Genomic DNA, 24,253 nt, shown 5'->3' on the forward strand with positions numbered 1-24,253 from the left:
CACCTACACTTTTTTCTTTTGTTGTCATGCCCAAAACCACTGTGCAGAGTTCTTAAGGAAGAACAGTTGAGGTGGAGAGAAAGGTAAATCCGGTTTGGACGGGAGGTGCTGTGCCGGCTCCCATGGCCCTACGGTGAGATACAGGAGATTTGGAGAATGCGCAGGGAGGGTGGGGGGAGATGACAAAAGGGCATCTCAGGAATCACGGTCATATGTAAACTACCCACAAGTAGGGGAATCAGGATTATGAGGTATGCGTGAGTCAGCAATGGAAGGTGAATATGACGCAGCGGTGATGCGTGACTGCAGGCATGAACACGGGGGGCAGCCAGTGCGGGTGCTGGGAGCCAGCCCTGGAACCAGGGGTGCCCGGGGGGGCTGCGCTGCCAGCGTCCCTTCTCCTGCAGAAATCAGGAACGATGCACTTGAGAAGGGGAAGAACACATTTAAATTGGTGAACAAGACAGATCAGAGAGCTGGTACTGTACTTGCTTATACTTTTTCCCAAAGAGAACGGCAGGTGGCTTGAAAGCATAATTTACTTAAACAACCCAAGACAGTGGATGGGGAAAACTGAGATGGGATCTGGGCTTTTGGGGTGTTGAGCAGCCCCAGGTGATTATAGGCTTCTGTTGTCCTTCTTAAGCAAGAGTTTTATTAACAAGTGCTGAAGCCAGCAGAGTGTTTACTAAGGGGTAAATAATGAGATGTTAATTTGTTTCAAGAGCTATTTTAATTTTTTTGTATGTCTATATATACACACATATATATACACACTTCTTCTGGAGTACAATTGGAACAGCTGGTGCTGTGGGATTTTGATATGCTGCTACCTGCAAAGCAAAAAGATGTTTTTATTTTAAATACACACTGAAAAGCCCCTGGTATTTGAGATCTTTGTATATCAAGAAATTATATGTAGGTCACCTTTAAACTAATATATACTCATGGTAATCAGGATAAGCTAATGTAGGCAATCTTAAGACCGAAGACTGTTAATAGTATTTACTTTCAATTACTAAATAGTATTTGAAATATTGCGATGGATGAATGGATGTGGCCTCTCTGGTGTTCTCACCTCATCTTCTGTTTATGGGAAAGTCACCACGCAATAACCCAGAGTACAAGATTAGTGTGTGTGTGTAAATATATGTGTGTGTATATATATATACACACACATGAACAAGATATAATTAGACGAAAGCTGTTCCTTACAATATGGAGTTTATTGTATAGAAACTTGAGTAGCTACAGCTGATGCTAATTAACTCTCCAGCTTGAGAATGTGTACAGCAGTAGTGATGGTGAAGACAGGAGAAATGTGAAATATGGCACAGAAGATTTTACTTTAGCTTGCACCTGCTAAGCATGAGGAGCCAAATCTTCAGCTGATGTCAACCAATAGAAATATCTGCCTTCAGAGGAGCAACACTGATTTACATCAGCCGAAAATCTGGCCAGGGACATTACTGACTTGGCATTATGGACATAGCAGCTGGTGCCGACTTGTTAAGAACAAAGGACCACATGCCAAAAAGCCCATTAAAAGGACCTCCTTTGATGTTTCACTTCATCTGGTATAAATTTAAAATGGAGGAGGTTGTCAATTTTCCTTAGTCTAGACATTTTGTGTCATTGGGTCTGTGTCACACTGCAATGTGACCTTCATGTACTGTGCGAGATGCTGAGAAACTGAGGACTCCATACTTACAGATGTTGAAAATTCGGTGAGGAACTGAGAGTCCTCAATTACGAGTGACTCCAGAAGATGCTGCCAGCCTTCAAGACAGACCACAACCTGTGTGATGGGCAATAGGAGATGCCTCTCCTTTATCTTGGAGGGTTTTTAATTTGTTTTGAAAGGAAGAGGATGCCTCCTCTTCCCTGAAGGCCCTTTTGCATTTATGGAGTACCAAGCTCTTGAGCTTTGCTCCTTGTTTCACATGCCTACTGCCAGTTTCTCCATCGTCTGGTGTGACAAAGGAAGGGGTGATGATGCTCACCGGGTGTAGGAGGAGAAGCAAGGGATCAGTGTGGAGGTGTATTCTTTCTTACTCCACTTATCTAGAAAAACTGTGGGACTCAGAAGAGCGATGTGGCCTTCTGCCCTGTCATATGGATGCATAGCCACCGTTGGAGGTTGCAGGTGACAGATGTAAGCGAGAGGCAGAGATGATGTTTCAAGGTCGTATAAGCCAAAGCTGCCCCTAGGCTGGTTTTCAATGATGGCACTGGTGATTCGGTGGCGCCACGATGTCACAGCAACCCTGGCTGTGATTAGAGCACTCGTATTTTCCTGTGGGGCTAATTTTTCTCTGTGGTTTTAAGCAACAAGCAGCCATGGATGGTTGAGGGGGGGGGGTTGTTTTTTGGTTTTGTATGGGGCTTTGTTTGTTTGTTTTCACAGAAGGATGTCTGCCTTGTTAATGATGCTATGGACAGCATTTCTGTGAGCGAAACTGATAAATTAAAATTATTTTCCCAAGATGATCATATTGTCTGCTGAAGACCCAAATTAAAGTTAGGCTCTCCTTGTTTTGGCACGTGAAAGTTAAGGGTTTGATTTTTCCACTGTTTTCCATCTTGTTCGGGGTGGACAGTTCTATCTTGAGCTGTCAGAGTTGGTAAAAATGTGAAACAATTTGAAGTGAAAGACTCTGGAGGGGGCAAGTCACTCGTTAGCACTCAGGGCAAGCAGTGGAGGGCTGAATACTAGGATCATTAAAATAATGATTAAGAGAAAGAGATGGGCTATGTGGATTCAGTGACTGCATTATGCCACTGGGGTAAAGGGCCTCATTTTCTCCTTATTCACACTTAGTTTAAACTAGGAGCAACTCTTCTGCAGTCTGTGAAATGAGTACTTGGCTCGGTCTGGCTGTGGTAAATTATCAGAAAGAGCTGCACAACTAGGTGTCTTTGACATGATGAGAATACCAAGTGGTCGATACATTTCTTACCCTGTAAATCACCATTTAAACAGTCTGAATCATCCTGAATATTTTTTTAAAGTCACACTGCATCAGATTACTCCTTGAGTCACTACAATAGTGCCTGATAGCTTCCAGCATGACATCCTTGAAATGCAAACATGGATGTCTAACTCTGAGCTTTTGTTACGTGGATGTTACAGAGAATGTCTCGTAAGTAGAGCAGCAAATTTCAAAGTATTTTCAATAACCATTTCCATGGTTCTTAACAATACGAACAGAGATCCACCCAGTCTAAGGACCAGTTGCCTGGGAGTTTTGGGTTTGTTAAAGACACGGTTTTGGTATAGCATGGCCAAAAAGGCATGACAAGAAAAACAATGATGATTCAAGGCATGAGGCTAAAAATCTAAGACTGATTATCTTCAGTGAGAAAATAATTACCAGGTGCTTGACCAACCTCCAAATTATGAAAGGTTTAATGAAAAGGGAATATTTTTCCTTTTAGCCTGTCCCAGCACATAGGAAGCAAAGGGGAAAAACGTTAGCAAAATATACAAATGTTATTCTCAACCAGCTGGGTATTGGGAACTCTCTGGTGCAAGCAGTCGAATCAAATCATGTGGGTGGATTTTTTTTCCTGACCACTAAAATATTCTGCAGCAATAGTACACTCTCATGATTCAGAGTGTAAGATGATCCCGTGCAGGTGCCAGGCAGGAACGTTTCCTTCTTGCTGGTGCAGTCATTGCAAATTACACTCTTGTTCCACCGAGCCTCTCCGTGCGCGGTCAGAATTGGTGCGTCACATCCTGTCCTGAGCAGCACGTTGCTACCCATTAGCTCCCTGAAGTAAGTGGCGTTCCCTTGTTTAACACCGAGAGAGACAATTGATTAATTATTTGCAAAGTGTTTTGAGAAAATAAATTGGTTCTCACCACAAAGAGACTTAGTGTTAGGTGCCGTTGATTAGCTGCATTATGGGATTGTTTGCTCTGAAGCCAAGTGTTGGACTACACTCTAATTTTGCCAAAAGCCTTCTGTAAACAAGCTGTTTCTTGACATCAAGAGGCTCTTCCTACTTTGGACTGATTATAGGTTTGAAGCCTAGTAGCTCTTAGGTACACTTGATAAGCTTTCTCTTTTAAATGGTTACAACTTTCTACAGTCAAATATTAGCTTTTGCAAAAAGAAAGAATCTTCCTTCTGAGAAATGTGTCCACAGCTGTCAATGTCATTTAAAAAAAAAAAAAAGCAAAAAACCAAAAAACCACAAAAACCACAACACAAAAGAGCTAGCTAGAAAAAAAAAAAGCAACCTTTTTTGTTAAAGAAATTTTTTTAATCTAGACTTTTAGCTTGAGGTGTTATTGATATAGCTGAGATAATTAAGCCTTATCCTCAGCAGGCAGGGCTGTTTGAAGAAGTGTTAGTATAGGTGCAATGATGTGTTCGCCAGGAGTAACAGGCTGACTGATTCTCTCGGTTCAAGCTTGCAAACTTGCCTCGACTTTGGGTCCTGACAATTCTGGGAACGGAGCTGAGGACGTGGCCCAGCCCTGTTTTTCAGGATCTAGCCCCAGGTTTTTTGCTGAAAGGTAGATCCAAGACCTCGTTAAGCATTACATTTTGATTAGGGAGCAGGGGAAGAGCTACATTACTGTCAGGATTTTTTGCAAATTGAGTAGTTTCCATGGATGCTAATGCTGAACAGCGGCTGATGCTGCCTCTTGCCGACGAAGCATGTGACAAAATCAGAAGGCAGTTAAGGACATAGGTCTCACTGCTGGTCAGAAATTTTAGTAAAACTCTGAATTTTGTCATACTCTGACTGCAGCTTGTTGACTAATCAGTCATCAGAAATGATGTCTTTTCCTTGGCAGCGATCAGAACAATAAATTATCCGTCCTATCTTCCATCCCTTGGCAAACACTGAAATAACTAATAATATTGTCATTGCTCTCAATGTTTCCATTTTTCTGTGTTACCAGGCTGTTGAGATGATGCGGTCTGTTTACTTATATCTAAGATTGTATGGCTTAGGAGTGGTAATACTTGATTCACGATAGGAATTGAGTCATCAGTCTTTGTCATCAGGATGCTGGAGTCTTGGTTTGGATTATGGATTGCTGCTTGCCTGCTTGAGGCATGTGTGGGCTCTGTAAAACCTATGCCTACATACGCGTGGTTCTAAATCTTGAAGAAGGTAGAAGTTTCTTACGTTTAAGGAACGTTAATTACTGGTCCTCTCTGCTTGGGGTATTGGCAGTGTCAGCTCGCATCACAGAGGTCTGGGAGAGCTCAGCATCCCAGGGCATGGGGCGTTCATTAAATTGAACAAACAAACAAAAAAAAATCCCCAGCAGGTGGTCTGTATTGTAAAGCCTACTTACAGTGGTGATGTCTGATCTCATTAATGACACACAGTGAATCAAGGCTGTGTGTCTCCTTCCCCCACGGCCTCTTGTCAGGCTTGCTTGGTGGTCGTGGAGGATTTGTAGCGCTGCGTCTGTTAAAATGATCTTTGGCCGATTTCAAAGAAGTACTTTGTCATGAATCGTCAAAAATCCACACTGAAACACTAGGAAGAGTGTTATGTGAAAGTATGAAAAGCCGCATTATCCTGTTGTAAAATGAAAAGAAAAAAAATAAAAGTAGTAACAATGGAAAAGTGTATTTTTGCCTGAATTGACCATGTTTCAAGGAAAGGCAAGTTTAACCTGCTATAATGCAGGGTCACTTCCTGTTAGCAAAACCCCCTGAAGGGAGAGGGAAGAAAATGTAAAAAGATACTTTACAGTGAAACAATATACTCATTTTACTCAGAGATCAAGGATTCTTTAAAAAAAAGAGCTTTTGAAAACCTACCCCTGGTATTACAGGATATTTTAAACTCCTCCAATATCATATGGTTTTCACTAAGTCATTATTTAAAAATTCAACTGTTGTCTTTTTCTTTCTTGCATAGGGCAAAAATGACTTTTCTCCAAATGTAATTATGATTTTGTTCCTTAACTTTCCTATAAGCAGCTGAACTTTTACAACTAGGATCTATATTAGCTGAATTTTATTAATGGAGTCATTCTGCTTTCTGTTTCTTTGAGTTTGGTTCGCCTGTATCTCCCAAAGCATTACACTTGCATGTCTTTGTTCGTTAGTTTTAAAGTCTTTCTTCAGCTGGGATAATAGAAAAAACATATATTGCTAGTCATCCAGTTGCAATTCTAGCTACTCTCAGCGGGGCGTATATATTTCAAGTTTGGTGCGGGGGGATTTAGATATATAATTCCAGATAGCCTTAATGAGACTAGCAGTCCTAATTCCCCACACAGTATATTAAAAACGGATCCAGAATGTCCAGAGTGGAACTCTGTGATCTTACCTTTAAGTACCTTTGCCTTTTGCTTTTTTTCTAAATATCATTTGCATCTGCATTCCTTAGCTAATTGACAGCTGCTTTGAGGATGAGGGAGTTGATCTTTGGAGCCCAAGCCTGGTTTGCTTTGCTGTGTTTTCCTGGGGATTGACTATGCCCGGGTGTACCTTTTGAATTGAAAGGTTAATTCCAAAGGGAGTTAAAGGAAAGAATTTACCAAATCGGTTCCGTTATTATTTCTGATTGTCTTCGGTGTTAGACAAGACCAAGGCACACCTTTTCTTATTGCCTTAATTAACTACCAAAAAAAAAAAAATCCCCACCGTACTGTGAATCTAATAAGGATTAAGATTTAGTTATAATACAGTACAAGATCTAAGGAAGGCACTTTTCATGCAGAAAGGATGCAGCATTTTTATACCTGAATTTCATAAGGAATCTTGCTTTTTTAAATTCTGTCTTGGGCATCCTTTTGTTGTTATAAAATGCTAAGAAGCAGCCAGCATAATTTTTTTTATTTATTTTAGACCCCATTCCTAGTTTTGTTCATATCTATCTTTTGTTTCTCTCCAATCCATACCGTTGTGGGAATCCCCAGCCCTTACGGGCAGAATGCCGCTGGTGGCATTTCTTTTGGCAGAGAAGGGACACAGAAGAGAAGGCTGTCTCCATCTGCACTGTATGTAAGAAAATTCCTGGGGCTTAATTCTCAGTTCTTGAAGGTTACTGTACTTACACTTGGAAGCCAATATCCACAGATAGCTAGTTTGGTAGTTGGGAGTAAATGGAGTGTGAATACTGCAGGCAGCTCTTCTTTCTTTTGTTCAGATCCACATTCTAAGATGTTGGAGAGATGTGACTTACAGACAAGTCCTTCACTCACTCTGGTCTCGGCTGTTTTATGCTGCTACCTTGCAGCCCGTTTTCACCACCCTGACAATTCGTTCCGTAGTTTTGGATACCAGTGCCCAGCAGCAGCAAACAGCCTCTCCGGGGGACGCAGCAGTGGGCTGAGAGGTCTGACAGTCTCAGTGAAGAAGCTGTTTGGCTTCACAACACACACAGTTGTTGCACAGACCATTTCTTGATATGAAGGCAAACTGTCTCCTACTGTGATGCTGCTTTGGATAAGCAGGAACTCTTTTCTCCTTTGTGCTTTCTCTTCTTCTCCTCTCTGCTTTCCGCTGGCCAGTAAACTATTTTAATTTGAAAGACAATGTAAAGAGACAATCTGGTTTCCATTCAAGCCCTTTCTGTGGCTTAGCTCCCCTCTTTTTTTTTTTCCCTTCTGTCCTTCTAATATCTTGGCTGCCTTTATGAAAAGACTTCCTTCTCTGCCGCTCCGCAGTTACTTATTGCTACCTGCTGCTTTCTTCATCTTCTCCTACCGTGCTGCTTGTTTCTACCCTCTCCCACAAACACTCTTTGATGCCCATGACCCCATTAATCTCTCCCAATGTTTTTTCCCTCTATATGTCATAAAACATTTGTAGAAACACAGTGTGTAACTGCAGGTATGGGATCCGTCAGGGAATGAGGGAACAGATCACTGCATATGCATGAGCTCCAACTGAGTGCAGGTACAGAATTGAGTCTATCCAGTTTGTTGAGAGTATTTGAATCAAAACTATTTTCATCCGAGGAGAGAGCTAAGTTTTGACAAAAGATAAGGCAAATATTTGCAATGTGTGAAAAGCAGGGAGAAAAAAAAAGTTATACCAGAGAGAAGAGCAAGAGCTTGGATGCTAGCCTAGAATTTGGGAGCTCTGTGTGCACTTCCTTGATTTGACCAGATTTTCTGCGTGGCTGTGAAACTGCTTAGGATGAAGTTTCACTCCTGTCTATGCTGATCTTCAGGGATCCCTCACTAGAGGAGCCCCTCGGAAGATGACTCCTTCTGCCTGTATGGGCAATCCACTTTACGGAAAGAAACAGAAGATGTTAGAAGCTTTCTGATCTGCGTGGTAAGGGAAAACCCTCGATGCTGTACCTTAACGCCTCTGATTTCCTCAGAAGTACAGGATGATCAAAAAAAACCCACGAGCCATTCAGATCACTACAATGTGTAGGAGACCATCATTTTCTGGCAAAGAATATTTCTCACCTCTTGTGAGTGGATTAAGGATGGGGAAAGTGAATTGAGAACTTCCCACACTGCACTGCAGGATCTAATTTTACTTAACGACTATGAGAGAAGGAAGTATCTAACATGATGTGGCGTGTCACCCTTTCTCGTGGATTGGATGAAAGAAGAAAAACACTTCTAATCTTCCCTCTGTCCTCAACCAAGACACTGGAAAGAAGTGTTTAGAGAGGGGCAGCTGCTGAGAATGAGTCAGCAGATAAAAGGATTACGGGGCTGCTTTTTAAAAGTTCTTGTTGTGAAACACCAGTCGTTTGCTAAATGTCTTATGTCCACAACAGAGATCGAGTCAATCCCTGCCTGGTTTGCTCGTGTTTATGGTTCAGTTGTTGAGGTTTTTTACCTTGTACCGCCCAAATCTCTTGGTTGCCTTCTTTCAGAGTTTTTTAGTAGCTATTGGTCATTTCCATCTATATAAATCTCTAGGTCCCATGTCAGCCTGTGACTAGGACTGCCAATAGGCAATTTATGCACATGATTAAAAAAGAAGAGCAGAGTCACGCTGTGTGCACAGCCGTGTGGGTGCCTGCCTACCAGGGACCACTGCCGAGTGGTTTATAGGGACGTAAAATAGTTCCCATTTGCTCCTTCTTTCTTCTCCCCTTGCTGATCCTGATACCCTCTCTTTGCTGTCACTAATTCTTTGGATTTAATTTCCTGATTTTTTTTCCTATTCTATTCTATCCCTTCCTCCTTCAAAACTCTGCCTAAAATGTACCTTGGAAAATGGACACCTCTGTGTGCTTATTTGCCCACACTCTGTTTTCTAGGGTTTTGCTGGCAGTAGTTGTGGTCAGCTTGAATCATCTTTCAAGGTTTGTATAGCACACAGCTTACCCAACTAGCTCTGTCGCTTTTGACATGGCAGGGTCCTGCAGTTGTAGCTGCTGTGCAACATCCTTCTCATCAAAACCATTTCAGGGGAAAGCGGATCTTGTACAAATCAGACCTTTTTTGCTGCCGGTTCGTGCTGCGGCTTTGCACAGAGGTGGAACAGGACACTAGAAATGGTGGGAGATGGGAAATGCTTCTGAGGCAGCCTCTCCACTACAGAGAAGTTAAAACCCCGATCCCAAAATCTCTTGGACCTCAGTTTTTATCACAGCCACCATTGAATCCGTAACCGTAATTTTGACCAGGTTTAATTAATCTAAAATGTTCCTCTCAAGTGAATAAGAGACAAGACAAAGACAGATAGAATACCCTTTTGTGAGAGGTATCTTGACTCCTTCCACGCTGCCCATCGGAGTGTGTATATATTATTTAGAATGGCAGTTTATTTTTATGAAGAGTATCCCCTCTGATTATTTCTATCGGTAACATCTCGTTGCAGTACAGCTGCATGGCAGTCACGATAAATTCGTATCAGTTACAACTTTTAAAATATACAACTGAAAGTGGTTTTCCAGGAAATAAAAATTAGGAGGACTAGAGGGCTGAGAAGAAAAATGTTCCCGTGTTATAGAATTTGGGGTTGTTTTTTCTGGTTTTTTTCACAGGAACGCAAATGCTGTTGGGAAGCAAGAAGAAGCAATGCGCCATGGGCAGGAGCAGTGCAACGGCCTCTGTCTCTCTTCCAGATACAGCATCCAGAAAGGCAATCGCTGCTGCTACTGACGGCTCATCGAAAAAGAGAGATCCCTCCAAAGGCACCTCCAAATCCAAAGACATCCAAGCACAGGGCATCCTAAAACCAAAAATGTCTGTCTCCAATAGTATGTGCAATAGAAAAGCTTCATCAAGAATCCTCTCGGAAGAAAATGTTCACAGGCAAAACCAGCTCCTAACAAGTAAGGTACAAATCCTACTGTGGTTGTTAGGAATATGGTTTCAATAATAAGATGAGATCAGTCTCAAAGAAAAAAGTGAAATAATGGAAAGTCAGTCCGTTTTTGTCCAGCTTTAAGTGCTGAGTATGAGTCATCTGGTGAGAGATCAATCAACTAATCTGACTGTATACATTGCTATGGTTAATAGAAAACAAGATTAAAATGAGAAAGATAGGCTTACTTTGTAAGTAGATTCAAGAAAATCTTGAAAAAACATTACAATTGCAGAGTCAAATATTCCCAGGTGAACCAAGAAACACCAGAAGTGAGGTTATTTTTTACAACCTTGTTCTGATACCCTGATACCTTTCTTTCACTTCTGCAATTTTTTTTTTTTATTTTTTTTTTTGACATGGCAGCCTGAGCTATGTGGTGCACAGGTATACCATGAAATGGTTCGTTTGGAGAGATTATCATGAATAAAATTAAAAAAAAAAAAGTTTTAACACTTGATTATCATAAGGTTTCAGCATGTAAAACATAATTTCTTCTAGTTCAGCGTCTGTTTGGATGTCTTAATTCCAACATTTATTCAAATAGCTAAAATGGAGATGACACAAGCAGCTGTATTCATGCATAAGGTTTTATTGCAGAAGACAACTGAGATATAGGTTAGTTTGGCTTTAGCATCAATAGGTTTGTGAGGAATTTATTCCAAGAATACCTTAAAATGCTATAATGGTCATAGAGCCTTTTTTCTTAGAGCAATTATTTTCTTACGGATTTTTTGTAGGCAGGCACGCAAAACTTTCTCATTATTGCCTATAAAGCTACTGACTGTAACACCCATTTAGATGAGAGAAGCTGACTTTCTGCTTTCAGTGCCTGAGGTTAAATCATGCCATTTCACTAATTGGAAGTGACTTAGTTTTACAAAAGTGAAGCGTCCACTGAGATCTATCAAAGATCAAATTAATCGACACCTCTGTAAACCTGGCTTATCGAGGAGTTTAATTTCATGTTCACGGGTTTTAAGTTTTTTCCCAAAATGTTAACAAGAACAATATTAGGGAGGAAATACAGTTCAGGCTTTTATAAGGCAACTGTACCCAACACAGATCATTTTAATATTTTTTTTAAGTACAATATAATATGTACAATATGTCATAAAGAGGAAAATATTCTAAGTTTATTGTAACCAAAAATTGAAATAAAACAGTAATGGGCTTTATTCCCAGATATTTAGTTCTAGAAATCAAATTATTTGGCAAGGAAGAAGTACTTCAGTGTGACTTTTCAAAATAGTTCAAATGGAGCTCTTCTGAAGTTCCTTTGTTATTTTGGATTAGTTCTGTCCTCTAAATGAGAATCCTGTCAGCTCTGAGTTTTGAGCACATAGCCTCTTTTGGTCCTAATTTGTGCAGGGAGTATCCCTCATAGAGCATTAAAGCATAATTGTAAGTGTAGAAAAATAATCTTTTTTTCTCAATAGAGGACTTGGTGAATTAATAGCTTTCATAATAATACACTATAATGCATATTAAACTTTTGTTTATTATTTTTTTCATGGAGTCTTTCCAATGGCTAATGAATGTATAGAAATGATAGAAAGCAAACCGTATTATCAGCAAAGAAAAAAAACAAACCCAAGAATAGTGTTTATGAAAGCCTCGGTATGCTCAAAGAGAAACGATGTGTGATTAAGGTCCATAACAATGTGTTATTTCCTACAATACATGCCATACATTGAAATGAACTCAAAGTGCATGTCGCAGCGTGATATCCTTTGCTTCCCACGATGCAACTGTGTTACAGAAGTGTCTCGCTTTTGGGAAGCGCGTACCAGCCAAGGGAGCTAAGCACCCGAACGGTTTAATTATGCTTCGATGTGATGTCTGGCTTAATGTGAAAGATACTCTGGGTGTCACAGGGCAGTGAGTAGCACCTATGATTAGATTTGATCTATTCTGCTTAATGAGGCCTATTAATAATACCTTGGCGTTCTTATTTCAGAAATTGCCCTCTATGTCTAATGAGGTGGAGAACCCAATAAAAAATTAACCATGCACTCTTAACGAACTTTTAAATCTCTCGAAGGTGATTATGAATTCTGTGGTTCAAGTGACAAAATAAAGGAGAGCAAGGAGGAGGACGAGCGGGCGCGAGCCAGCAGGGTAATACTATCTGCGGCTCACTCGCCAGATGTTACTCGTGAGGAAAACGGCACGCTCGCCTGGACAGAAACCATCTCCCAGGCTCAGAAAACTCCACCAGCCCAGCAGACGCTGCGGGTAAGATATCAGTTTGTTGTTATTGTTGTTGTTAATATGGGGGTTGGGGGTTTTATTCTTATTTTTCCTTTTTTTTTCCCCCCTTTTTTTTTTCCTTTTTTTTTTCCCCCATGGATGGTATTTGCTTCCTGGAAAGTGGCTGAGGGCAGAAGTTCGCATTTTCTTGATTTTTCTCCTTTCCAGTGAAGTTTCATTAGCTTGCATAAGCTGCCAAGCCTTGCTTGGATATGTGTCTGTAAAAGCTCTCCATTCTAAGCCCCACCTGCCATTCCCACGGAGGAAAACGGTAAAAGCTTGAGGATTCACTAATTTCCCAAAGGCACTTTTGAGATTGTGCCTTGAAACTGAGAATTTCCCAAATGTGTATGACACCCCGTACCGCAAGCGGTAGCCGTAGGTACAGACACGGCCCCGGGTCGATACCAAGCCCCAGCACGTGTTGCAGACCAGTCTCCACTGCTGTCTTCCGTCCCGAGACATTCCTAGATGCTGAAGCAGCCTTTGACTGGAAAGCGTTTTCCTTCTGGATCGTCCATGAATGGATCTGCATGACAATCTAAATAAACAGGAAAGTTTGTGAACTGTCAGTGACAGGCTGCCTCGGCGATGGGGTGAGACAAGGAAATAGGCAAAACGTCAAGAACTTGAATTTGGATAACTTATAAAAATATGTAATTCAAAACCTTTTGGACATGTTTTGTGAAAGTTGGAAATTTTTTTCAGAAATTCTCCTTTGTCTGAACTGGAAGTTTCACACCAAGGCAGCTTTCTAACAGTAAAAGAAAGTAAAGACAGATAGGAAGGCAGTTTGCTAACATCCTACAGACGAACAACCGTTTTCATTGATAATCTCTTACCGAACCCAGTTAGACACATACCACATTTTTTTTTCTTCCCTTTCATTCTTTTAAAACAAAGTGGTTTCTCTGTTTCATTTAGGAAGCTCTAGAAATCCATAAGCCTCAGTTCATTTCCCGTTCACAAGAAAGGCTGAAGAGGCTTGAACACATGGTCCAGCTGAGGAAAGCCCGGCAGAATGATGCTCCCGCCAGCAGCCAAGGAGCGCTGCCTGTTCGCAAGCTTTCCTCAACATCCACTTCAAGCAAAAAAAAGCAATACACCATTCCTCACCCGCTCAGTGGTAAGCTGAATTGTGACCAGCAACAGGTCTGTAGCTGTCTTTGAAATCTTGCCACGTGTATAGTGTCTCCATATTAACTTGGTGAAAAAACGTGAGACCCGCTGCTCCTGTTTCACCCCACCAGCGCTCCAGCATCTCTCCTGATGCTCAAAGCAGAACATCTCTGAAGCACAGAGGTGGGTTAGTGGGGATGAGGGGTTTTCCGTGGTCTGTGGCGGTGGAAGGACCCTTCCTCGGGGACTTCTTGTCATTGTCACATGCAGTTGTGTTCTTCTGCATGATGCAAGTTGCTCATAGTTGCAGAGGTGATAGCAATAAATGGCATTTATTATGTCTCACAGCTCACAAAAAGGCCAGTTTGGAGAGAGAAGTGACAGGTAGGGGGACAGGTGGGATTTGAGAGTAGGAGTCCCAATCTGATCTTCTCAGCAGCTTCAGGTGTGAACTTGCCACTTGACTCATGAAGCCCTCGGCAGTGAGCTGTGAAAGAACACTTGTCTGCCCAGCGGCTGGATGCAAGGCTGCTAAATCAATGCATCTGAACTCTGTGATTTCCTAATTCAAGTTGATTAGGTTGTTTTATTATCCTAGTGGTAAACGGACTCAATATCCAGTGAGTAAAATGGTTCTCTCTGAGAAGCTCCCTCGCAGCTCACTCCCAATAGTACCTCTGTAAATATTATCTAGGTGCAAGATGTTGAACAAATTAGTTTTGTTTTTCTTTCTTTATTTTTTTTTTTATAACTGCCATCTGGCTGTTACTTAATTCAGTTAACTAAAGAAGATGATTTATTTGATTGATTGGCATTCCTCTCTACATTTTGGTTTTAAATCTGTGGCTGTTTGAAGCCACGTTATTCTACTGAAAAGTAAATGAATTGAAAACATAAAACAACTAGATGGGTCACGTGGAGGAAGCAGGAAAGAAAATCTTTGATATCCTCAACACTAGGAAATGCAGACATGTTTTTTGCTCCCTGGGGAATGCGATTGGGTGCAGTCCCCATCTCGGGGGTCTTGGCAGGCTTTGCATTGGAGAGTACCAGTTCCTATCGCCGCATCTGTGCCGTCTGTTGTGGTATGACAGAGTCTACCTTACATCAGATACGTAATGGGTTTTTGTAGTAAGAAGTAAATAAGCATAAGTAAACAAAGCACAAAACATGAATTATATTTTAAAGAGTGGATAGAATTCATTCACCACTTCAATTACAGACGTTAATTTACTTTGGGTTCAGATCTCTCAGGCCCCCGCTGCCTTGCGCCAACACCAGCAAACCAAACCCTCCCAGCAGGCAGTGGCACAGGCCAGGACTTTGTCATATATCTCAGAAGAAGTGGCAAATTTCTCCCCCTTTGTTTGGTCATCGTTGAAAGTCCCCCAAACAACTCTGCAAATACTTTACGAAACAATAAAATGAAAGATTAAACCTGTTTCTCCTTAAATTATAATTAAAGATTAATCTTTATGTTTGTTTAATGAGTAATAAAAGAATAATATTGAAATAATTATTCAAGTAAATTACTATTTCCCTCTTCTAGTGGTTGGTCATTAAAGATAAATTTGTCTAAAGAGGGTCTTTAGTTTCTGTAGCTCATCTGCCTTCGTGTAGCCACATGTAATTTTCTGTTTGTGAGATCTTAATATTTTTATAATGACAGAAGTGTCACATGTCTGTTATTTGAGCATAACTGTAATTAATATTGGAAATCCTAGATCCCTGATAAAGAACAACTGTGTGGGCTGCAGTTCAGAGGGCCGCGTGGGAGCATACTGAGCATCTGTAATTTGCTCTGAGTCCTGACAATTGGTATTTTAGGGCTTCTGCTGGTGGATGCTATTGTGCAGAAGGATTAGTATCATTAATGAGTCCCAGAGTGGAGGATCTGTGTTTCCTACAGATGCTCCCATGCTTTTCGAGTTGCAACCCCTCTTGCAGAAGAGATAAGGGCTTCCCCCTCGTGCTCACCTTGCGCTGCCTGTATCCTTCTGATGCCTCTGCTGATGACACCGGGGTCACAGCCTTCTCCTTCCCTTCTGCCTGCCCCACAGCTGGAAGGAGGAGAAGTTATTTGTTGTCAACGTTATTTTGTATTCTCTGGAAATGCCATTTTAGCATGTAAAATGTGCTTTTAAAGCAACGAAAGCCTTTTGTCATGTTTTAGAAAACAAAAGTAAAATGAAATGAAAATGCAGCCGTAGGGGATGCAGGCATGCTTTAATTTACTGAGACGGAAAGCGGACGTCAAAATCCCAGTGATCTGAGGATGCCATTTCACGTGATAACCTGGTGCAGGGGAGGCTGCAGGCACAAGCAGCAGTGTCACCGCTTGCTCTGTCACTGCACGTGGCCCATCCGTGCCCCCGTATTTCAGTTGGATCTACCAGGAGCTGCTTTTAAATTGATTACTTTTTTAAATTAGGACTCTCTCTTTGAGGCTGTATCAGATCTAACGACTGATCCAGCTCGTCAAACAGTGTTGTCATCAGATGAGCTGGCGCAGGGGAGGCGAGAGGGAGGGTGGGAGATGGTGAGGAGGGCAGCATCAGCCTCTGATTTTTATGGGTGGAATGAGAGCATACCCTTCCAAAAAGAGAGTTCCTGGGTGGCTCCTGTGCCGCACCCCTCCACAGATGACACTGAAAGCTGCCTGCCAGCCGAAGCTGGCTAAGCAAAGGAAACGTGGTGGGGTTCATCCCTATGTATTGCAAAGCCAGCTTTTCAAGTGGTAGAGAGCCTGGGATTTATGCAGGACACAAAGTGGCCAGAAAAGGCAAAATGTCATCCTAAGGTGCGTCTGTATGTCCAAACACAGAAAGTCCTGAATGCCACCTCTTATCTCTGTCTATACCTGGCTGTGAGCCGGTGGTGGTCCCAGAGCAGCTGACACTGACACCGAAGCTGGGGACAGGGCTGGTGGCTGAGGCTCCATGAGTGTTATCACAGCCGTTGCTTTCCAGGGTACGGCCCGGCTGCCTGGGGTGCACTGGGCAGCAGCAGAGGACACAGACCTGCCCCGTGTCCTCCCTATGGTACCACGTACGTTCCTGGAGTCATCTGTAGACGTGGCACTTCGGGACATGGTTTATGGACATGGTGGTGTTGGGTCGATGGTTGGACTTGATGATCTTAGAGCTCTTTTCCAACCTTAAAGATTCTATGATTCTATGATCTGGAAGCCTGTGTCTGTTGCAGTCACTTATAAATGCCCAAACAGGTATTAGACCTCAGGTGTCATTAGAAGTCAAGGGAACTGGGCAGCAAACACTTCTGTGCATGCAGGGCAGTTGCTTTGGTATCATATTTGGTACTAGTACTACTGGTTCTCCTGTTCTCCATGCTAGTCTTAAAAATCTCTGCCAAACGCAGCCCGCCTGCAGGTTTCTTGGTCTCGGGAAGTAGGCTGCACTTTCGCAGCAACACGCATTGAAACAACATTTGAAATGAAGAACCCAGGAGGGTAAAATAATGACCTGGAAACTTCCTTAAGTATACAGCATTGTACTGATGGCACCTCTAGGCTTGAGGGTGTGATCTTGTGGTTGCTTTTTCAGTCTGATTGCTTCCTCCTTTCTCATTTTTTCTCTTTCCTGATGTCTTTGGGGAGGTAGAGGTCTTTATGCCCCTGAGGTTCACAGGGCTCGTCGCCAGCACACCCTCATACATTTTCCAATGGTCTTTTTTGTAAGAGCAGGTTGGCTGATGAGTTTAATTTCCACTGACCCTGACACAGTGACCCCAAGGACGGATTATAAGCGCGTTTGTGGCTGGGCAGGAGCAGAGTGCCTCTGTGCAACCCCGAGGCGCTCGCAGAGCAGGTCGCTGCAGTGTACTTGCCACAAGCGCTGGCAGTAACATTAGTTATCCAACTAGTTTTCCACCACCAGAGGACAATCCCTGGCCCAGTTCCTCGTGTGCACGTCCGTGTCCGCACGAGAAGGTGGCACAGGAAGGGGAGAGGTGGGATTGTACCCTTGGGTGGCAGCCTGTTTTTATGCAGGCGAAAATGGGGGTTAAACTGCAGCCCGAGATGTTTCCCTCTGCACTCAACAAGTCTGCTGCAATTACATTTCTCTGAAGTAAGCTTGTTACGTGCGCTTTGCTCTGGACTTGCAGCTTTTATTTCGATAAAATAATTTTCACCCAGAAAAAAGAGCAATGACCTTCAGAGATTTTTCTCCACCTGAGATTATTCTATCAGACTAAAATGTATTATTGATAATATGTGATTATTAGCTAGCACGGTTTTCCAATGTTTTGTCAGTGTTATTGCAACTTTAGTTTCTTGTAGGAAAAAGAAATAATTGGCATTTAACATCATTTCCATATAAATACCAACATCTGTGCAGTTTTGGTTTACCTTCTCATCCTCAAAAAACCAGTTGTTTACCATTTTTAATTGTGATTCATGAGCAGAGTTTTACGAAATGCTGAAAGTAATCTTAGAAAAATGAAAATGTTTATCCTGCAGAAGATTTTATCGTCACAAGAGCACTTTGAAGGCAGAGAACCTGCAACTCTCACGCTAGCCTTTGTGCTGTGTAATGTGTACTGCTAAATTTCGAGAGTGCTAATTAGTCCAAGATAGACTACTCTGCTGTTGACTATGTCGAACAAATTAGAGATCCCACTGTGACGAACTGAATAGAAACAATGTTCAAATAACTGGATTTAAATCTCGAAAACCGTAATGTAATTACTTCAGTGACAGGACTACCAGCTGTTTATAGGCCTTTAAATCTGCATAATGAACAGCCTTGTGATCTTAGTGTACACAAGCACTTTCAGAGGTTTAAAAAAATTTCTCAGGCACATATGTTTTTTTCATACCTTCCACTTTCCTTTCCTTTGAGAGGGTAGTGGTTCCTTGGAAATGGCAATATCAGTTGAAAGTTATCATTCAACCCCTACCGCGGTGCCTGCTGTGTTTCTCTGGATTTGTATCCGAATCCCGTATCTTTAGTAATATTTTGGAAACAAGTTTATACCTCCTCAGTCGTGCTTCTAAACTTTTCCAAAAAGCTTTATTGTAACTGCAGAAGCCTGGAGGGCAAGGATTGCTATTTGTTTGTTTGTGTTTTCAAGGGGTTGGTTTCTTGAGAAGCTCTACGCCAGGGAGGTTTTTATTTGGACTGGAGAGAGAGGAGAAGATGGCAATCAGAGCGTTTGCAATCAGCGTGCAGCCAGCAAATCCTGCAGCTGCCTACGTGCATCCTCGTGGTCTTCAGATGCCATTGGCGGCTGCTGAGATGTTTGCAGCCACCAGCCCATCTCTGTTCATGTGTGACTGGAGTTGTGTCATCTCTCAGGTTCCTTTTCCCTGTCAAAACTCATAGCTAGCAGTAGTGCCTCTGGTCCTGTTGGCATCTGGCCTCTTGGTTAAGGCTGACAGCTCTGAATAAAGACTAAGCTGCTGTCAGGTAATTGAATTAGGAAGAGGAATGACCTATTTTTATGATATTATTATTCATGCCATTGATTAGAACAGTGCCTATGAGTCAGCTAAACACGGCAGCACGTTGCAGGTCACTGGCAGTGGGTGATGCGGTCCCTTGGGAGCCCGATGCTCGGGCTCACTGTGATGACAGGGGAGGAGGCGATGCAGTGAATGAGGTGACCAGCGTGTCCCCTCCATGCCCTCATGCTTCGGAAGGGGGGAGACAGCCAACCTCTGCACAAAGAAGGTGGCAAAAAATTGGAAAATCTTCAACTATGAAGAGTTTTCTGTGTGGATGATGACAGCGTTGAAACAATTTGCCTTATGATGGGTGACTCACAAAGTTCAGTCATTTTGCTGGGGGATAATTTCATTGGAGTCGTGAAGCAGCCAAATAGAAAACTGACTTTTTTATTATGGATGTTTTAATCCAGGAGTAAAAGGTCTGATTTCACCCATGATTAGAAATTGAAGCTAAAGAAATTGGGATTAGGAAGCTGGTGCAAATTTTAGCAAAGACTAAATTAATCTTTTGATGAATTTACCAAGATCTGTCATACCTTCTTCATCAATTGCTATTTTTTGAAATAAATTTTATGCTTTTCAAGACTACATGCTCTAATCAAACAAGAATGATTTAGAAAGGCCAGGTGAGATGCTAATTAAATTTTCTTCTGGATTAAATCCATGAATGTTCAAGTATTATTTGGTCATAGGGGACTGAAATCTCTGGCATTATTCCCAAAATTAATTTAGTATGAAAATTTTTTCATAAACCTGTAAACTTTACAGGTTTTGTAGAGATACTAGTGATGTTTTCCATTGTTAAGACTGAAATATTAAGGAGGATCAGAAGTCTCAGTAGCCACAGTGTAGGACAGCTGGAAAGCTCATGAACCACCTTCCTGTGGGTCCTCTTGGGTGAAGGACCACTTTTGAGCTTCAGCATTTCTCTGAGATGAGCAGGAAGGCCAGGGAGTCTTACCATCGAACCCTTAACTAATGAGTTATTGCATTTTTTATAAATAATACCAAAACCTCATCTGTTGACTGCAGCTGAAGTCATTCATTGCATGAAGTCATTGACATACAATGTGCAAAAGTTTGGGCAGCACCCCTGGGTGTAGGCACTGGTTTATATTCTCTGGATGAATTCCCAGTCAAGTGCTATGGGCATGCTAAGCTAAATGCCACCTTGACATTTATCTTAGATTCAAGGCTAGTTTATTTTTTAGAGGACTGCTGATTTTAAAAAGCAGTGTTTAAAAAAAAATCTTTTATATCTTAGGATTTCTCTGGGCAAATGGGCTTTTGGTGAATTATTTTTACAGTTCAGTAAAAAGCAGTTTAGAGAACCACCGTTATCAGTGCTTTGGTTTTCAGAGACTGGCAACACATCCTCAAAGACATATTTTAGCTCCTAACAAACTTGGAGAATTTGCATTCATGTTAGGAGAAAATGTATGTATATTCTGACGCGCAGATTTTAGCCTTTGATAAATTTTGCCACTTTTTTTTTCTTTTTAAGTGTTTCAGTGATTTAGTGGTAAATAGGAAGTCAGGGGACGGTTCCAACACAATTATTTTATCTGTTCTCTGTCTAAACATTTACTAACTTCCCGAGCAGGAAAGTTACTCATCCTGTCTGAGGTGCAGTTTAGCGTTAGTTAAAATATATTGCAGTGATGACCCATTTACCTTCATTTACAACCCCCTGAAGTGGCTTCTTTCTCCCACTGTGGGGATGTCAGACCACGGTTGCATGCAGTGTTGGTGTAAATACCAGAAGCTCAGTAGGTTTATTCAAGGTTTGAATAAAACACCAGTGAAGTGTTTCATGCCTATCTGTCTATATTGTTTTTCAGCTGTGGTGCATCACTGGAAATGCTGAATGTCTGCTTTGAAATCCCTTCTTTTCTATCCTTCAGAATAGTTTTCTCCAAAAGTAAGACAAGGCTATGGAATTTGATAAGGAACTTTGATAAAATGCAATTTAGAAGTCTATCAACCTGGGGAATTGTCCACCTCATGCCCCACTTTGATCTTCGCTTGGTAGGAAAGAATGTTAATTCAAGTCTTCATAATGTGTTTGGCAGGTTATTATAGCTCTGAACGTGTGCTGCTCTTCCACTTTGAAATACGCTTTTTTCTCGGTATTGAATATTAAAAAATATTTAAATGCACATGTGAGTTTTATTTCCTCATTTATACCAACTTTCATTTATTTTTCAGTTAATTTTTGAATTCTAATCCTAAAATCCATCAAGGATTAGCCTTATATCTACTTGAGGCTTGCATGTGATTATTTTTTTCTTATACATAGTGACCTGAGAGTGAGCCGAGAGATACTACGTGAATGTTTACCCTTGAGTGTTAACCTTTTGACTCCAAGCTGCTTCACAAAGGGGTTTTTTTATAACCAAGGTAGATTTAATTTTTTCTTGGAGGATTTTCCCCAGAGTCTCTTTTTAATCCTTCCCTTCAAAGCCACTGGCACAGCCACATACGTAGCGGGCAGTGATGTGTCTGATGACCTCCAAGACCATTTTTGTGCCATCAGGAGAGGATTATTCTGGAGCAGCAGCCGTGTGCTCCAGCGCCCGCACAGCTCCCGGCTCCTGGTGCTTCCCACCGCCTCGAACACAGAGGCCAGCCTGTTTTAGCAACTCGTAGAAAAAATACAGATTAGCTTGTCATGCTGTTTACAAGATAGGTCGCAGGCCTGGAGATCCCCAGCTGGGTTTTTCATCCCTCACGTGTTCTGGTGGCTATACACAGGGGTCTGGAAATATTAATGCGTCATTAACAGCTTTTATTTAGGAAAAGCAGGGGAGATCCCTGAAACGATTAGTTTTGTTCCAGAAATGCTACGTCTGAGAATTCTTGGAATAAAAATTCATAAATTTGAGCAGATGTGATTCACAATGCATAGGAAATCACATAAAACCCAGGCTCTGTGCTGGCCACTCACACTGATGGTATTGCATCTTGGGAGAGGTCTGCCACGACTCGCCGTGGGAGGGCTTGGTGCAGGCAGTGCAGGTTTCTGCTGGAGTGTTATTTCCAGTGCCCTCAGCTGCTCTTCTGTGCCCAAGGACAGGGGAACATGCAAGGAACTGGTTGTCATGCCAGAGATCATAGAATCACAGAATGGTTTGGGTTGGAAGAGACCTCACAGCCCACCCAGTTCCAGCCCCCTGCCATGGGCAGGGACACCCTCCAGTAGCCCAGGTTGCCCAAAGCCCCATCCAACCTGGCCTTGAACACTGACAGGGAGCCAGGGGCAGCCACAGCTTCTCTGGGCACCCTGTGCCAGGGCCTCAGCACCCTCACAGGGAAGAATTTCTGCCTCACATCTCATCTCCGTCTCCCCTCCTGCAGCTTCAGGCCATTCCCCTTGGCCTGTCACTCCCTGATAAACAGTCTCTCTCCAGCTTTCCTGTAGGCCCCTTTAGGGACTGGAAGGGGCTCTAAGGTCTCCGCGGAGCCTTCTCTTCTCCAGGCTGAAGAACCCCAACTCTCTCAGCCTGTCTCCATAGCAGAGGTGTTCCAGCCCTCTGATCAGCTTCATGGCCCTCCTTGTACTGAGGACCACATTACCGCCACACCAAAAAAGATGCCTGAATTTGCTGTGCAGCACGAAGTGCCTGCTATTTTTGTTTTAGCACTGTGGAGAACCCATAGCAATGGGTTTATACGATTTCAGACTGATCCCGTGCCGTTCTCCGAGTCAGAGGACATGCCTTGCGGGAACGGATGCATCCTGCAATCCTGAGCTGTCAGAATGAGTTGTACAACCTTGAGCAGAGAGGCTGCTGTTCTGAAGTGTGCTGGGATCCACACTGGTCCCAGAAAAATCAATAGCTCTCAACCCTAAGCCTTCTCCAGGACTGTCCAGATCACAGGCAATCTGCTCCCTTAAGTTTCAGGGTTATTTGGACAGCAAAAGCATCCAAGTGTTTATTCCTTTTAAGTTAACAAACACATAAATGAATATAAACCCACTAATAAATAAAAGGCAAATTATATTTTCCTAGCAAATTGAGCATGTTGCTTGTGTGTACTGAAGATTTAATAAGCATGATTAAGCGTAGACAACTGCTGAGTGGAAAAAAGTTAGTCCTCAGGCAGAAGAGGCTTCGCAGCCTCCCCTCTTTTCTCAATCTGTGCTTTGAAAACTGTACAAGTTCAGAATAGGAACTGCTGCAAAGCTCCCTTTTATTTTTACATTGAGATACAACAGTGATCTTAAAGGACACGTAGCGTTTTCCTGAGAAACAGTAATCTGAGGACAACTTTCCCTCTGGGTGTAGCCCCGTAAGCTGCTCGGGGCTGTTTGGTTGCTAAGACATCTCCCGTAAAGATCCCTGAAAGGTTTGGTGTCTGAAACAGCGGGGAAGGAAACCCGGTGGGGAAGGGGTCTTTTTGGGGTAGTGGTCGCTGTGTCTGCTCAGGGCCAGCGGCTGCACTGGGCAGTTCTGGAACGAATTATTCTCAGTATTTACTTCTCTGCCTTGATTATTGTGTTTTGTCTCTTCGGTGAGATGGCAGAAAGAGGCCAACGTGGTGCCTGCTGTGATTTACGTTATGTCTTCTAAACTTCCCTGGAAAATGGAAGTTTGCACATATATTTATCTTATATATATATGTTCTGCAAAGATACTGGCAAATACCTTTGGTATTCAGATTACCGTGACTACACAGGCCATCCTACCCCTGTCCGCAGGAGCTGGGCGTAGGCAACGCTCCAGTCGTCCTTGTGTTCAGAGACCAGAACGTAAACCCGTTCCTTTCACACACCTGAACTGAGAAGCTCGTTACAACGATCCACGTCGCCTGCGTGCATCAGGGTGGCAGCTTGTGCTCTGCAGGGATGTTCCTTCCCCTCCTCTGGATGTGTCCTGCCGTACGGAGCGGGAACCCTGCCCCATTTCCCCACTTTTTCTTTCATCGTCCTGGGGTAAATCTCAATAACATAGCCGTGCAGGCAGCAGTCCTCTCCTCCCTCCTCTCCCTGATAAACGTGGTTAGACGCAGTCTCCTTCATCAAGAATCAATTCTGATTACGTGTTTACTGGCTTCACACCTCATATGAACACCATCCCTTCCATTTAGAAACAATTTTTGCAAGGAAGGTGTTAAAATTACCTATTTTGAGACTCAC

General features: G+C 42.4%; 1 protein-coding gene across 2 annotated transcripts in view; it reads left to right on the plus strand.

Annotated features, from left to right (window-relative positions):
* Positions 1–24,253, plus strand: part of C7H10orf90 (chromosome 7 C10orf90 homolog) — a 69,114-nt gene that overhangs the window by 41,427 nt on the left and 3,434 nt on the right. For both annotated transcript variants that reach the window (XM_054832711.1, XM_054832712.1), the window contains exons 4-6: positions 9,949–10,239; positions 12,316–12,509; positions 13,449–13,650. In XM_054832711.1, coding sequence (XP_054688686.1) covers positions 9,949–10,239; positions 12,316–12,509; positions 13,449–13,650 — 687 coding nt within the window. The remainder of the gene's footprint in view (positions 1–9,948; positions 10,240–12,315; positions 12,510–13,448; positions 13,651–24,253) is intronic.

Source organism: Grus americana, chromosome 7, assembly GCF_028858705.1.
Source record: "Grus americana isolate bGruAme1 chromosome 7, bGruAme1.mat, whole genome shotgun sequence".
NCBI classification, from domain to species: domain Eukaryota; kingdom Metazoa; phylum Chordata; class Aves; order Gruiformes; family Gruidae; genus Grus; species Grus americana.